The sequence below is a fragment of the Nansenia antarctica genome, assembly GCF_963989245.1.
Source record: "Nansenia antarctica genome assembly, chromosome: 9".
Lineage (NCBI taxonomy): Eukaryota > Metazoa > Chordata > Actinopteri > Argentiniformes > Microstomatidae > Nansenia > Nansenia antarctica.
Genome location: NC_137679.1, coordinates 8,781,213 through 8,795,364, shown reverse-complemented (window position 1 = coordinate 8,795,364; position 14,152 = coordinate 8,781,213). Strand labels below are relative to the sequence as shown.

Sequence of the window (14,152 nt, the reverse complement as noted above, 5' to 3'; positions counted from 1 at the left end):
CTTGCCTCCAGATATCTATCTGTATTACTTTAGCCCGCTACTGTTTGGGATAGTCAAAATATTCTGAGGAATCTGCTTAACTAAAGCATGTACAGATCAGGGAGTCGCCTAGCGAATCTTCACGATTGCGCTGGTTTTCGGGTTTTGAAACAGACATGTTGACTTCCGGGTGATGCAAGCCACAGTATGGCAGCATAAAAAGTAGCTCGGTCGAATAAAATCCCAGAAATGCAAGTATTTTAGCTGACTAAAACGGAATCTGATCAAAAGGAAAATGAGCAGGGGACGAAACTAGAAACAGACATGTTATGCTGTAGGGGTCACAAGTCATGTGCTTCTCCCCGGTGTGTCTTCTCAGCTCCCGCGCCCCCGAGGAGAGCCCCCTCTACTGCCCTGTCCATGGCCATGAGGTCGAAATCTATGACCTCAGAGCTGGAGGACCTCGGTAAGACCAGGCAGAGTACCCATACATGATGTGATTATACTGTATGCTCAGCACTCGAGTTGAGGGGGGGATGAGGGGGGATGGCATCCCCCCCTGAAATAAAAACGGTCAAAATCATCCCCCTTCTAAAACTGCCCCCCCCATTTCCATCCCTTATGGCATTGTATCAATGAACGTGGTATTACTGCTATTTCAACATTTTAGTTTTGCACATATTTAGTAAAATACTGTGGGCGAGGGGGGCACGCACAGATGCAATGACATTTTTACCAAGTCACTGACACTGAAGTCACTGACGCTGTGGGGATGCTAAAGTTGTCCCCATATGATAAAATCCACCATCCCCCCTGATTTTCTTTTACAACTTGAGTACTGTGTATGCTATGGAGAGGTGATGAGAGACCCCCCGGGTCAAATACATACAGTACGTTCGAAACATTGAGATGTCTGAGCTGAATATCTTTTAGGTTTATGTCAGAATCAGAATCAGAATCAGAAGACTTTTATTGCCATGACATGTAAACATGTTAGGAATTTGGTTTGGTACCATGGAGCACGGTTTACAGAAGGACAGGTGCAAGACAGGACAAGACAGTGCAAACCAACATCAAAGTGCAAGAGTCATAATTAATATAAATATGAAGTGCAGAGATCAAGTGTTCAAGTGTTCATATCCAGACAGTGCAAAGCTCTCTGGGTGGGGGTGGAGGGAGGGTAGATAGATAGGGGTCAGGTCAGGGGGGGGGGGGGGGGGGCATTTAGGAGCCGGATGGCTGTGGGGAAAAAGATGTTTGTATGTCGGACCTTCACAGTATTTATGGACCGCACCCTCCTGCCTGAGGGGAGCGGGGCGAAGAGACCGTGTCCTGGGTGTGCGGGGTCAGCCATGATCTTCCTGGCCCTCCCCAAAGCCCTACTTTTAAACAGGGCCTCAAGGGGGGGCAAAGGGCAGCCAATCACCCTCTCCGCCGAGCGTATCACCCGCTGCAGCTTGGCCTTGTCCTTGGCCGCTGCAGCGGGGAACCAGATGATGATGGCGGAGGTGACGATGGACTCAATGATGGCCGTGTAGAAGTTCACCAGCGTGAACAAAAAATGTGCACGGTACAATGAAACCAATGGAATAGCCTCTAGTGCAAACTCCAAGCTAAATCAATCATTGAAGCACACCTCAAACACTTGAATGCATTTGAACATACTGTTTGTATTCGACCCAGGTACGGTGTTGAAATGCACACTGTTGGCTCTTGATGTAGTAGTGTGTGTTTGTAATGTGATCCGAGTCAAGAGGAAAACATTTTCTAAGTAATCGTGTCATCCTGGTTTTTGTTTTTGAATATCTGCCACTACAGTGGATACAGGTAAATGGGTGCATACTGTTTTGTTGCACAGTTGCACATCAGATCACACCATCTTAAAATATCTTTGTTCTTTCTCATTTTTTGGAATGTTAATTTCCATCATTTGATTCCGGCAGTATATATATAGTACCCACTGTACTTTGAGAGGGATTATACAATTATGTATAATGCAAAAAAGGCACAGAGGGTAAAGCTTGGTACCGTTTGATCTCAGCAGACAAGAAGAGAGAAACATCTCCATAACAGTGTGGAATAGATTCTAAAGTGCTGAAGAGCTCGTTAGCCACCTACTAGCAGACTCTGTTTCTCTGTTTCTTCTCGTTGATGACCTATCAGTGGTTTTTCACCACAATTGCATTCCATGTCACGCCATAGATCATCATAAATCCAATGACCGAGCTTTTTGAATAGATATGTCTTTGTCCGTTCCTTATCGTTGAATTGTTCGATTGATCGGACTGACCTTAGAATCATCTCCTTTATTGCCGACTCATCTGTCTCTGTCCGCTGCTCTGCGATAATCTTTAGAGGGGGCTTGTTTAATAGCTCAACCTAAAGGTTGCATCATTTGGTCGATGGCTGCTGTACAGTATAGTTGGCATATATTTGGTTCGAGTTGTTATCCTAAATGTTGTGATATTCCACCAGCTTAACATAAAACATTGTATAGATTCGTTGCGCTTCCTGGTTGTCTAAGTCTTTTGTATTCTCTTGTTTTTAAGGGACCTTGAGGAAAAAAAAGGGTGGTAAGTATGATGAGGCATGTTTTCTACACTAAATGTTATTTGTAAGTCCGTAGAATTTGTGTACAATATGTACAATTAGACATTATGCTCAATAATTGATGCTGTTCCTCACGATACACTACTACCGTACATCCTTATTTGTTTCTGAAAACCAGAAAAGCTTTTTTATAAACGAGAAAGTCATAACATTGTGACACAAAATGTCCTCCTGAACTAGAAGCTTTTTTAAAAAACTTGTTATCACAGCAGAACACTTCGATACAGTATGTCCTTGACGTTTCACAGCGTACGTCAGAGTGTGAGAGTGCGATGTTATTCCCATGCATTATTCAAAGGCCTGCCCCTCTTTTTAAAACGCAGTTATGCAAGATCAGGAAAAAAGCTGAGAACGCATTTTCTCTTTTTTTTTACCAAAGAGTTTTATCCCTCAGAAACAGTTGTACTGTATGTCTTCTCTTATGATAAAATAGAACATGGAACATGTTTAGAATACATTTGAAAAAATATGCACAATAGACAACTCGTGAGCTTAGAATTATAAGGTTCTATCTCCGTTTAGGGCAGTTCAGAGATATTGAGCGTCAAAGTTGTTACATTCCATTATGTTCTGTGAGATGGAACCTTTGTATTTTATGAATTACTAACTCAGAAATGCCAACATTTTAAAAATAACACCACACAGGCATTAATAAACATCTAATGGATCAGATTATGTAAAAAACTCTTTTTTTTTGGGACAAATTTTGACAAAAATGGAGATAGAACCATATTATTCTAACGTCACAAACTGCTGCACTTTCGTTCAAGGCTTCGATCTCAGAATGCAGACTTAACTTTAAGAGCGCTTGACTGTTACACAATGGGCCACTACAGATCGGCTTTGACTCATACCGAAACAAGGTGTTGCCATGGAAATAATGCTGCATACAGTTATGTATAGCAGCGTTGCTTTTCCTACCTGCAGTCTGATGCCAGATTGTCTTAAGGTTGCTGCTGCCTTTTTCGTTTTTCCTCACAAATATTCACTGCTGCTTTCTTTCTCCTCTGTGTTCACTGCTCACTTCATACTGGACACTACAGTGATTGCAGGAGTGATTTTTGTCTACGGTTGTTGACTGTTGACCCTAGCCTAAGTGTCTTGAATGGATGGGTACATTAGCATAAATGCTAAATGCTACAACATTTGAAAGGAGGATATACTGCAGATGTACAAATTATGTGGCGGGGGGGGGGGGGAGTAGGGTTGGGGGAGCTCTGATGGCGATGTAGCATGTATTTACACAGCACTGTCATACACTTGGTCATGTCTTCAATGTTAGTACGCAGAAGGATTGCAAGAATCCACTGTCACTACTGTAGGAGTATCTGGTAACGGAAAGGAGTTTTATCAAGCCTTTTTTTTTTTTATCAACAGTCATACTTATTATGTTTGCTATACTTTGCATTTTTCAATGTAGGTTATTCATAAGGCCGACAACAAATATCAAACATAGGCTACAGCTGTTCTCTTTTGTAACACACATGTGACATTTCATCCATTAACGATGTGTTTCTTCTCGAAGAAAACAGGAAGTGTGAGCAGGATTTATGACAGTGGCGGTGTGGGAAGAAATACCAACGTACCATATGGATGTCCCCCTTCTGTGTGTGCTTCTGAACCTCCTTCTCTCCCATCCCCTGTGTAGATGTTCAGTCTTCAGACAATGAGGGTCTGAAGAAGAGGATTGTTTTTCAAGTCACTCTAAGTAATCGTCCCTTTGCATGGGGAGCTGCCCTGAAAACTAACAAAACAAATCCAAAACAAACAAATTCGCTGGCATGTTTTTGCAGTGGCCGCTGGGTGCTGACCATAGAAACCAGGAAGTCTGAGTCTGGATGATGGAGGGATTTTTACTGTAGGAAAAGCTTGCATGGCTTTGACTTGGACTAATGTCACTGTGACTTATTTCTGTTTCCTGTTTCCTGTTTCCTTCCTGCTCGGTTTGATTTTGTTCTGACGGGGCCCTGCTATTGGTCCTTGACTGGATGCCCTCGTTTTGGATTGGCTGGATTGGTCCCATTTCGAACGAATTACCACCTTTTAAGGCTTTGATTAATTAAACATTCACATACCTTTTATATAATTAATTTAGAATGAATTACCACCTTTTAAGGCTTTGATTTAATTAAACATTCGCATACCTTTTATAAGGCCTTCAATCATCGAGATGATTCAGGAATGATTTATAGGCAAATAGTTGACATCTGAATGATGTTCTTAACAGTTACTTTTGCTCTCTATAGCATGCCATTATGATTTGTGAAACAGCTCTATAGGTTGTTAAAATGTATTTTTTACTGTAGAAAGGCTTCATAAAGCTTTTTAAAGTGGTAATTTGTTTTAAGTGGGCACCGGTTGAAAGCTGTGAGCCATGAGTTCCTCACAGTAGAGATGTGTGTCTTTGTGTTGCAGATAAGGTGGATGAGAACATGCCCCCTCAGAAGCCCCTGTGGGACAACTCCAACATGGACATGAGGGTGGCGGCCGTCAAACCCCGGCCCAACAGCAGCAGATGTTTCGCTATGAACCCAGAAATGAACGTAAGTCTTTAGCAGGACTCATCTGTACGGAGCCCCCCCTGGGGTCACATGGTAGAAAAAATGTATTTGATGTGTGAATCCGTTCCCTCGGTTAAGTAATCCGTTCCCTCTGTTTAGTAATTTGTTAGGGTTAGGGTTAGGCCCTACGAGCCACGGTTAGAATCCTTGCGATCGTTCTGGCTCGTAACATTCGTTCTGGAACGAATTACTAAACCGAGGGAACGGATTACTAAACCGAGGGAACAGATTTACTAAACCGAGGGAACGGATTCACACATCAAATACTTTTTTTCTACCATGTGACCCCAGGGGGGCTCCGTACATCTGTGTGTACAACCAACACAGAAGCACAACTAAGGTAGATGCGAAGGGAGATCCTTGGGACAATCCTAACCTTAGCCCTAAACCCTAACCCCAGCCTTAACACTAGAACAGCCATGCCTTTTTTACCTATTCAAATGACCCCCTTCTTTACAATGCTAAGCTGCTATTTACACACAACGACCACTAGTTGGCCGCTTGTAAATTAGCCTGCTTCCTACAAAGAAAAACGTATACTAATATTTATACTAGCTTATCCTGATGTTGAACCTTGAAAATGTAAGGATACTAGGTGGTAGAACACACATATCTAGGAAAAGTCATGAAAGGAGGGTCCTGAAATTTGATTGAGGGCAAAGATATACGTTTTTTTACTCAGCCCTCATGGCTGATTAAGTGTTAACCTTAGCTCTGACTCTCAACCGTAGCCTCAATCCTTAACTCCACCCTGACCCCTAGCCCTTGTCCTAACCCTAACCCTAACATTTACCGTAACATTCCTAGATCTCAACTTGTAATTGTGTTGGGCTGTCCCAAGGATCAGGACCACTACAAAGGCCTATGCTGTCAACAAATGCGGCTGGCTGCACCATTGCCTGTTTGAAATTTATTATCATTTGAAGATTATTATCATTTAATAACGCAATGCATGCTGGGCTTTATCCGTTTGACCCTGTGCATGGCCCTACTTGCTTGGCCTAAAGAGAGTCGACGGCACAGACAACTGACTCTCTTGTCATTGTCCATCATCATCACTTTAATTTGTTTCTTTTACAGCCGAGAGGACCGAGAATTGTCGGTTGGTTTTTAAGAATTGAATAAAGAAGCACAATATCATTTCAAATGTGGAAGTTGTTGAAACTAAACCTGCTTTGCATGGTTGTTGTTGTTGTTTTTTTTAAATGTGTGTGTGTGTGTGTGTGTGTGTGTGTGTGCCGTGCGTGCGTGTGTGCGTGTGTGTGTATGATAATAATGCGATAATAATTACCATAATAATGCTAAATCTTCTACAGACACTGAGGTTAACCATGCTGACTCAGCGGCCCTGTCTCTCTCTCTGTGTGGTTGTCTAGTCCATGTGTGACAACCAGGAGGTGTCCATGCAGACCTCCATGCAGGCCGCCCCCTCCAGCCCCCGGGGCAGAGGACCCTACCTGGGCGTACCAAATAAGGGAACCATGAGGAGACAGAAGTCCATAGGTGAACTCTCATGCATACACACACACACACACACACACACAAACACAAACTGACACACACACGCGCACGCACGCACACACACACACACACACACACACACACACACACACACACACACACACACACACACACACACACACACAGGGATATAGTTTATGGTGTCCATTAACTTGAGTAATGTTTGTAGATCAATGTTATTTGACACACATATATTGATATAGATATATTGTATAATTAATATAGTTAGTCCTGTTTTATAATAATACATCACACTTACAGTATATAGCGCTTTTCTAGACACTCAAAGATGCTTTACAAACTGAAAAGGTTGAGTACTGTAGTAATAAAAATAAATAAAAAAAAGTATAGGGGCCTAATTAAGGTAGTGCTGGGGACACATGGGAAGGGGAGGGGGAGAGGGTTAACTGGTGAAGGCGAGCTTGAAGAGGTGTTTTGAGGGCTTATTTAAATGTTGGGAGGGTGTTGGCCTGTCTGATGTGGTTGGGGAGGGCGTTCCAGAGGGACGGGGCTGCGGCTGAAAAGGCCCTATCACCCCAGGTCCAGAGATGGGTCCTGGTGGTCTTGAGGGTGGTTTGGTCGGCAAACCCGAGGCAACGGGAGGGAGGGGGTGTGGAGGGGGACGAGGTCGGCAAGGTAGGAGGGGGCCAGATCGTCGATGGCTTTGTTTTATTCGATATGCCTTTTTTTCCCAGGAATAACCGAGGAAGAGAAGCAGTTCCTGACCCCCCCCATGTTGAAGTTCACCAGGAGCCTCTCCATGCCCGACACGTCCGAGGACATCCCCCCGCCGCCCGCCATCTCCCCCCCGTCCCCCCCCTACGACGACGCCCCCGCCCCCCAGGGGCGAGGCTACGGCACCATCCGACAAGGCTTCACCCAGAACTCCTCCCCCAAAGGCACGGCCCCGGAGCGGGGAGGAGGAGGAGGAGGGGACCCCGGCCCTAGCCAGGGGGGGGGGAGCCAGTGGAGGGACCAGGGTCTTGCCTACTACCGAGACCCATCGGAGGAGTACCAGGCAGAGAACTACAATCATGGCGGCCCAATCACGGCCCAGCAGAGCTTCCTCAACCGCCGGGCCCAGATCCCGGAGAACCCGTATTCGGACCTGGGGAAGATGGGGAACGTGTCGGCGCTGTTCGTCCCCAACAAGCCGGCGAGGAGGAAGGGCATGCTGGTCAAGCAGTCCAAGGTGATTCTCAATGTATGTATCGGTCCTGTTTCGTATCTTCTTTTTTTCTTTCTTCTTCATTACATTTTTAAGTTACACACACACACTACTTTGTCACGCAACACACTTTGGTGATGTTTTATGCATGATGTGAATTAATTTCCCCCAATGGACCGTATTCGCTAAGCCACGCCCCCCTTTGAAAACTCGGACAAACAAACAACGCTTCACTGACAGTGACTGACTTTTTTTGCTGTGATATGATTGGACAATTTCTATTTCGGGGCGTGGCTTAGCGATAGGTCCATTGTATCCTGCAATCAGCAGGGCCAGACACAGCATGCTCCCCACACAAACAAAACCGTCTCAGTCATAATATTGTGAATACAAATGACGAACTGACATCCACGCGGTAAACCCTCTAACCCTTGGCCCCTAGGTGGAGGACAGCCCAGAGAAGACGTGCTCCATCCCCATCCCCACCATCATCATCAAGGAGCCGTCCACCAGCAGCAGCGGCAAGAGCAGCCAGGGCAGCAGCATGGAGATTGAGACTGGCGCCCACGACCACCCGGGCCAGCTCCGCCCCGAGGAGTGTCTGGACCGCAGCAGCCCCTTCGCCACCGCCATGGCCGGCGCCGTCCGCGAGCGCGAACGCCGGACGCTCGACTCCCACCGCAACTCCCCGTCGTTCCGGTCCACCGACGTCATGTTGGGGGGGGGGGAGGACAGGGGGATGGGGGGTCCGCCCTCCCCGGCGCCCAGGCTGCGGCACTCCAAGTCCATCGACGAGGGCATGTTCAGCAGCGACGAGCGCCTCCGCCGCCTCATGGCTCCGCCCTCCTCGCTCTGCGGAAGCCCGCGCGGGGGGGGCGGAGGCAACGTGACGGACTTCAACTCGCCGGAGCCCACCGTGGTGAGAGAGCTGCTGAACACGCGTACGGGACACCCCGGGCACGGACACAGCTCCTGCGTCAGCCTGCCCGCCAAGCAGACCTCCTACACCTCCAGCAGCGGGAGCTACGTCCACCCCGTCACGGGGAAACCCCTGGACCCCAACTCCCCCCTGGCCCTGGCCCTGGCGGCCCGCGACCGGGCCATGAGGGAGCAGTCCCAGCCCCTCCCGCTGAAGAGCTGCGGCGAGCCCCCCGGGGGGACCAAGCCGGACCTCAACAAGCCCCTGTTCATCGACACCAAACTGAGGCACAACGTCGACGTGGGCTTCTCGTCCTCCCTCGCCGCCGCCGGGGCCACGATGGGCCGCGGGCCTCGCGGGGGGGGCGGGCTGCGCCGGCAGATGACGGAGTCCAAGTACGAGACGGAGTCCAAGTACGAACACCCGCTGGCCAAGGAGGAGAAGAAGAGGCAGCAGGAGGAGAAGAAGAAGAACATGCTGATGATCGACATCGTCGACACGTCCCAGCAGAAATCCGCCGGCCTGCTGATGGTTCATATGACGGACGGCGGGGGCGGGGGGGGCAGGTCGGAGGAGAACAGTCTGTCGGAAGGGGAGAGAGACGAGGGGGGGGTCAGCCCCGACAGCAGCGCGCCCAGCGAGCTACGGGACCCCAACCAACCCGTCTCCCCGAAACCCCCCGCCGCCGCCGGCCCCCCCAACGCCCACCCCCCTTCCTCCGCCCGCGGCGGCCTCCGCGCTAAGGCCTCCCTCACCCTCGGCTCCGTGGACGAGCCGGCGGTCAAGCTGCCGTTCGGCATCCCCCCTCCCCCGCTGGCGTCGGTGGACATCGAAGACGAGTTCTTCCTGGAACCCCTGCCCCCCCCGCTGGAGTTCGCCAACAGCTTCGACATCCCCGAGGAACAGGCGGGGGCGATCGCCGAGCTCCTCAAACAGCAGCAGCAGAACAAAAACGCCACCCGAGGGGGGGTAACCCACTCTCTGGGCGGCTCCTTCTACCACCCCCACCACAACCACAACGCCGAGATCAAACGCGCCCCCGCGCTCCTCACTAACTGTATGCCCCCCAGCTTCCCCCCCCTCGAGAGCTACGAGCCCGTCAGCGACTCGGGCATCGAGGTGGAGGTGGACAGTTGCCGGGGGAGCAGCGGTGGGGGGGACCCCCAGCTGGAGACCACCAGCACCGTGTCCACCGTGTCCAGTATCTCCACACTGTCCTCGGAGGGTGGGGAGACCCTGGACACGTGCGCACACGCGCACGTCTATGCAGACGGACAGGCGTTCGTGGTGGAAAGGCCCTCCTCCTCCTCCTCCTCCTCAGCCAAGCCAAAAAACAAACTTCCTCTCTCCTCCTCCAACAAGAGTCACAACGTTAATGCACTTTACAAGGACTTGAACGCCTTGAACGACGAGAGCCTAAGAACTTTCGGGGTCCCCCCCAGCTCGGTCCCAACGCCGCCCCCCATCGGTCCGGGGGAGCCCCCCAAAACGCCGACGCAGAGGACGTCCAAGCTGTGGGGAGACCCCCCCGAGCACAACACCCTAGGACAGCAGCACAGGGACAGGGACAGGACACCAAAGCCAGGGGACGGCGTGGACTCTTCCTCTTCTTCTTCTTCGGGAGCCTCGCGGGCCGCGTTTGGATCGAGGTACGCTTTTCCGTTTTGCAAAGAAAAATAAAAACACAGGGATGTTAGTGTTGTGTGTCTGTGTGTGTGTCTGTGTGTGTGTGTGTGTATTTGAGTGCATGCATGTGTGTGTGTGTTTGTGTTTCTGTCTGTACGTGTCTCTGTGTCTCTGCGTATTTGAGTGCATGTGTGTGTGTGTGTGTGTGTGTGTGCGTGTGTGTGTGTGTGCGTGTGTGCGTGTGTGTGTGTGTGTGTGTGCGTGCGCGCGAGTGCATGTGTGCTGCCCGAGAACGAAAGAGTTGCCTAGCAACCTAATAATGAGAGCAGCAGCCTTGAGGATGAGATCCGAACGACGTCAGCCTGATTATCATAGCCCCCCCCAACTGTGTGTGGGGGGGGGGGGGGGGGGGCGGTCGGCACGGTGACTATCATGGTGGGGGGGGGGGCGGTCGGCACGGTGACTATCATGGTGGGGGGGGGGCGGTCGGCACGGCGACTATCATCATGGACTGAACCATTGTTGGTTCCTGGAAAGGAGTAGTGACTCATACGTCAGACCGAACCATTGTTGTTATTCCTGGAAAAACTGCCGAATTTACGGGGTAAACTGTGTGCTACATAAGTCACAGTTCATCAAGGCTCAGCACAGCAGCACCCAGCTTGGCTGAGGTGAAAGATGTGTGTGTGTGTGTGTGTGTGTGTGTGTGTGTGTGTGTGTGTGTAGCCTGCCGTGAGCTATCTCTTCAATTACCACAGAGGAAACGTCGTTCTAGAGACAGAGAGCGTCTGTCTCGTCGGTTAACTCTGCTCTCTTTCCCTCCTTCCATCACTCAGTTTTTTCCATGACTGATGCTTCCTGTCGCTAGAATGGCTGACAAGGCTGAAAGAGGGGAGAGTGAGAGAATACACATTGTGGCGTCAACTGCAACTTGACAATTGGGGCATTGTGAAATTGTTTGTGTTGTCTGTATATAATTGTGTGGTTGTGGTTTTTCACCAGTAGGCGTATTTGAGTGTCTTCTTCATTGATTTGTGTCACCCGGAATTGTACATTATGCAAGATTTCTATTCGTACTTGTTTTTGTTAATGGTGTTGTGTGTGTACTGTAGTGAACAGTTAGGCAGTATGAGGTATGTTGTTTTGCCCAGTCCATAGGCAGATGTGGCATTTCGTGAGCTTAGAATGATAAGGTTCTATCTCCGTTTAGGGTAGTTCAGAGATATTGAGCGTCAAAGGTTTTACATTCCATTATGTTCTGTGAGATGGAACCTTTGTATTTTATTAATTACGAACTAAAAAATGTAAACATTTTAAAAATAACACCACACAGGCATTAATAAACACCTAATGGATCAGGTTATGTAAAAAAATCAATTTTGACAAAAATGGAGATAGAACCTTATAATTCTAACGTCACGATTTGTTACCGACACTGTGCTTCCCTACCCACAGTGGTCCCCTTGTGTCACCAAACTCATTTATTATGGAAAGCTGTGGTTATTTACAGCGCTAGCTGGATGCTAAACCTAAAACGCACGGCTGTACCCACAAAGCCCTGCTTATGATACCACTGTAGCTAGCTGGATATGCTGCAGAGCAGAGCAACGTATATATGTGAATGTGTGTGATCGGAATCTAATAGTAGGTCAACCTGATGTAAACTGGGAGTAAATGAGGGGGATGCTGCATTTGGCAAAGAAAGGGCTTTTTATTGCTTGTGTTTGGGGGAAAAGTCTCATCCAGTTTCCCTTCCTGCCAGCATACCAACTAAAAAGTGAATCTCTCCTCTACCTTTTTTTTTACTATTCTTGTTAGATTAACCGTCTCTCTCTCCCTCTCCCCCCATCTCTCTCTCTCTTTCCCTCTCTCGCCCGCTCCCTCTCCCCCCATCTCTCTCCTGCTCCCTCTCACCCTCTCTCTCTCCCGCTCCCTCTCCCTCTCCACCCCTCTCTCTCTCTCCCTCTCCACCCCTCTCTCTCTCTCTCTCCCTCTCCACCCCTCTCTCTCTCTCCCTCTCCACCCCTCTCTCTCTCTCTCTCCCTCTCCACCCCTCTCTCTTCCCCTCTCTCTCTCTCTCCCCCCTCTCTCTCTCTCTCTCTCTCCCTCTCTCTCCCTCTCCACCCTCTCTCTCCCGCTCCCTCTCCCCCCATCTCTCGCCCCCCCCCCCCTCTCTCTCTCCCCATAGACAAACAAACAAACACATACAATCGTATCCCCCCAGCCCTGCAGTGTTGCAGGAGTCAGCGGTAGTAGAGACGGTAGTTTATGGAGATTCTGTGGCTGAGTGCCTGTCAGTGTCTCATGCTTCAACAGGCCTGTCAGGCGGCCTCCTCTCTCCTCCCCTCTCCTCCCCTCTCACAGGAGCACAGCCATCAAAGCCCCTGTCTTATCTTTTATCGCTGGTCAGAGGGGGAAAGGGTGAAAGGGGAAGAGGGGAAGAGGGGGAAGAGGGAGGAAGGAGAGTAGTGTGTCTAAACTGCTGATAAACTGCTGAGCGTTTGCTTCTAGGCCTGTCCTGATTGTGTAACACTTTTGAAGTTGATCAAACTGGTTTCTTTCCCGTTTTTTTTGCCTTTTTTTACCCTACAGTATCTGCAGCGCGTGAAATGTATTGTTCGCTCTCCCCCACATTTCGCTGGACAGCAGCTCATAGTAACTTCAGGTCATCGTGGCTCAGTTCCACACTCTTTAAAGGGGGTTGTCACACTGGATTCATCCATCGCTACATTGCTACAGTAGCAAGTTGGTTCACCTTAGTTTTCACTTGCCATGTTTTCGACATGATTCAAATATTTGTTTATATTAGGTGTATGTACTTGAGGTTTGAAATGCACTGCGTGAGTTTAGAATGATAAGGTTCTATCTCCGTTTAGGGTAGTTCAGAGATATTGAGCGTCAAAGTGTTTACATTCCATTATGTTTTGTGAGATGGAACCTTTGTATTTTATGAATTACTAACTCAAAAATGTCAACATTTTTAAAAGAACACCACACAGGCATTAATAAACACCTAATGCATCAGATTATGTAAAAAACTAAATTCTGACAAAAACGGAGATAGAACTTTATAATTCTAACGTCACGACTGGTTTCTCAACTTGTCCATCACTATGATCACAATCTGAACCAGAACCTCTCTCTCTCTAACCGGGTCTTTTCTCTCTCTCTCTCTCTCTCGCCAGGACTCTGGACGGCGGGTCCCTACCCTCAGGAACTCAGCAGCGCAACACGGTGACGTTCGCTGCCCACCCCGGCCCGAATGTGCCTGCCCTGTCGCCATGCCGACAGACCGAAAGCCTCCCTCCGTCGTCGTCGTCCCACCACCACCACCACCACCACCACCATCGCGCCCCCAGCCCCATCCTGTCCCCCCCAGACTCGGGCCTGAGCGCCTCCTCCTCCTCCCTCCCCGTCTCCTCCTCCGCCTCGCCCACCCTGACCGACATGTTCGGCCTGCCCACGCCCCCCCTCAGCCTGGGCACCGGGGGGGGCCGCAGCCGCTCCCCCTCCCCGCTGACGCTCATCCAGGCCGTCTCCAATAAGCCCTTCGCCACCAAGCCGGTCCTGATGTGGAGCAAGCACGACGTGGCGGACTGGCTGGAGAGCCTGAACCTGGGGGAGCACAGGGACGCCTTCCTGGACAACGACATCGAGGGGAGTCACCTGCCCAGCCTGCAGAAGGACGACCTCATCGACCTGGGCGTGACCCGGGTGGGCCACAGGTTGAACATAGAGAGAGCGTTGAAACTGCTCTTAGACAGATGA

At 49.5% G+C, this 14,152-nt stretch overlaps 1 protein-coding gene across 1 annotated transcript in view; it reads left to right on the top strand.

Moving 5' to 3' along the window:
- shank2b (SH3 and multiple ankyrin repeat domains 2b) overlaps window positions 1-14,152 on the top strand; it is a gene marked incomplete at both ends in the record, with an annotated part of 107,323 nt that extends 93,171 nt beyond the window's left edge. The window contains 6 exons of the mRNA XM_080539049.1: window positions 359-460; window positions 4,984-5,132; window positions 6,527-6,653; window positions 7,367-7,863; window positions 8,282-10,407; window positions 13,570-14,152. Of these exons, the coding sequence (XP_080395175.1) occupies window positions 359-460; window positions 4,984-5,132; window positions 6,527-6,653; window positions 7,367-7,863; window positions 8,282-10,407; window positions 13,570-14,152 (3,584 nt within the window). The remainder of the gene's footprint in view (window positions 1-358; window positions 461-4,983; window positions 5,133-6,526; window positions 6,654-7,366; window positions 7,864-8,281; window positions 10,408-13,569) is intronic.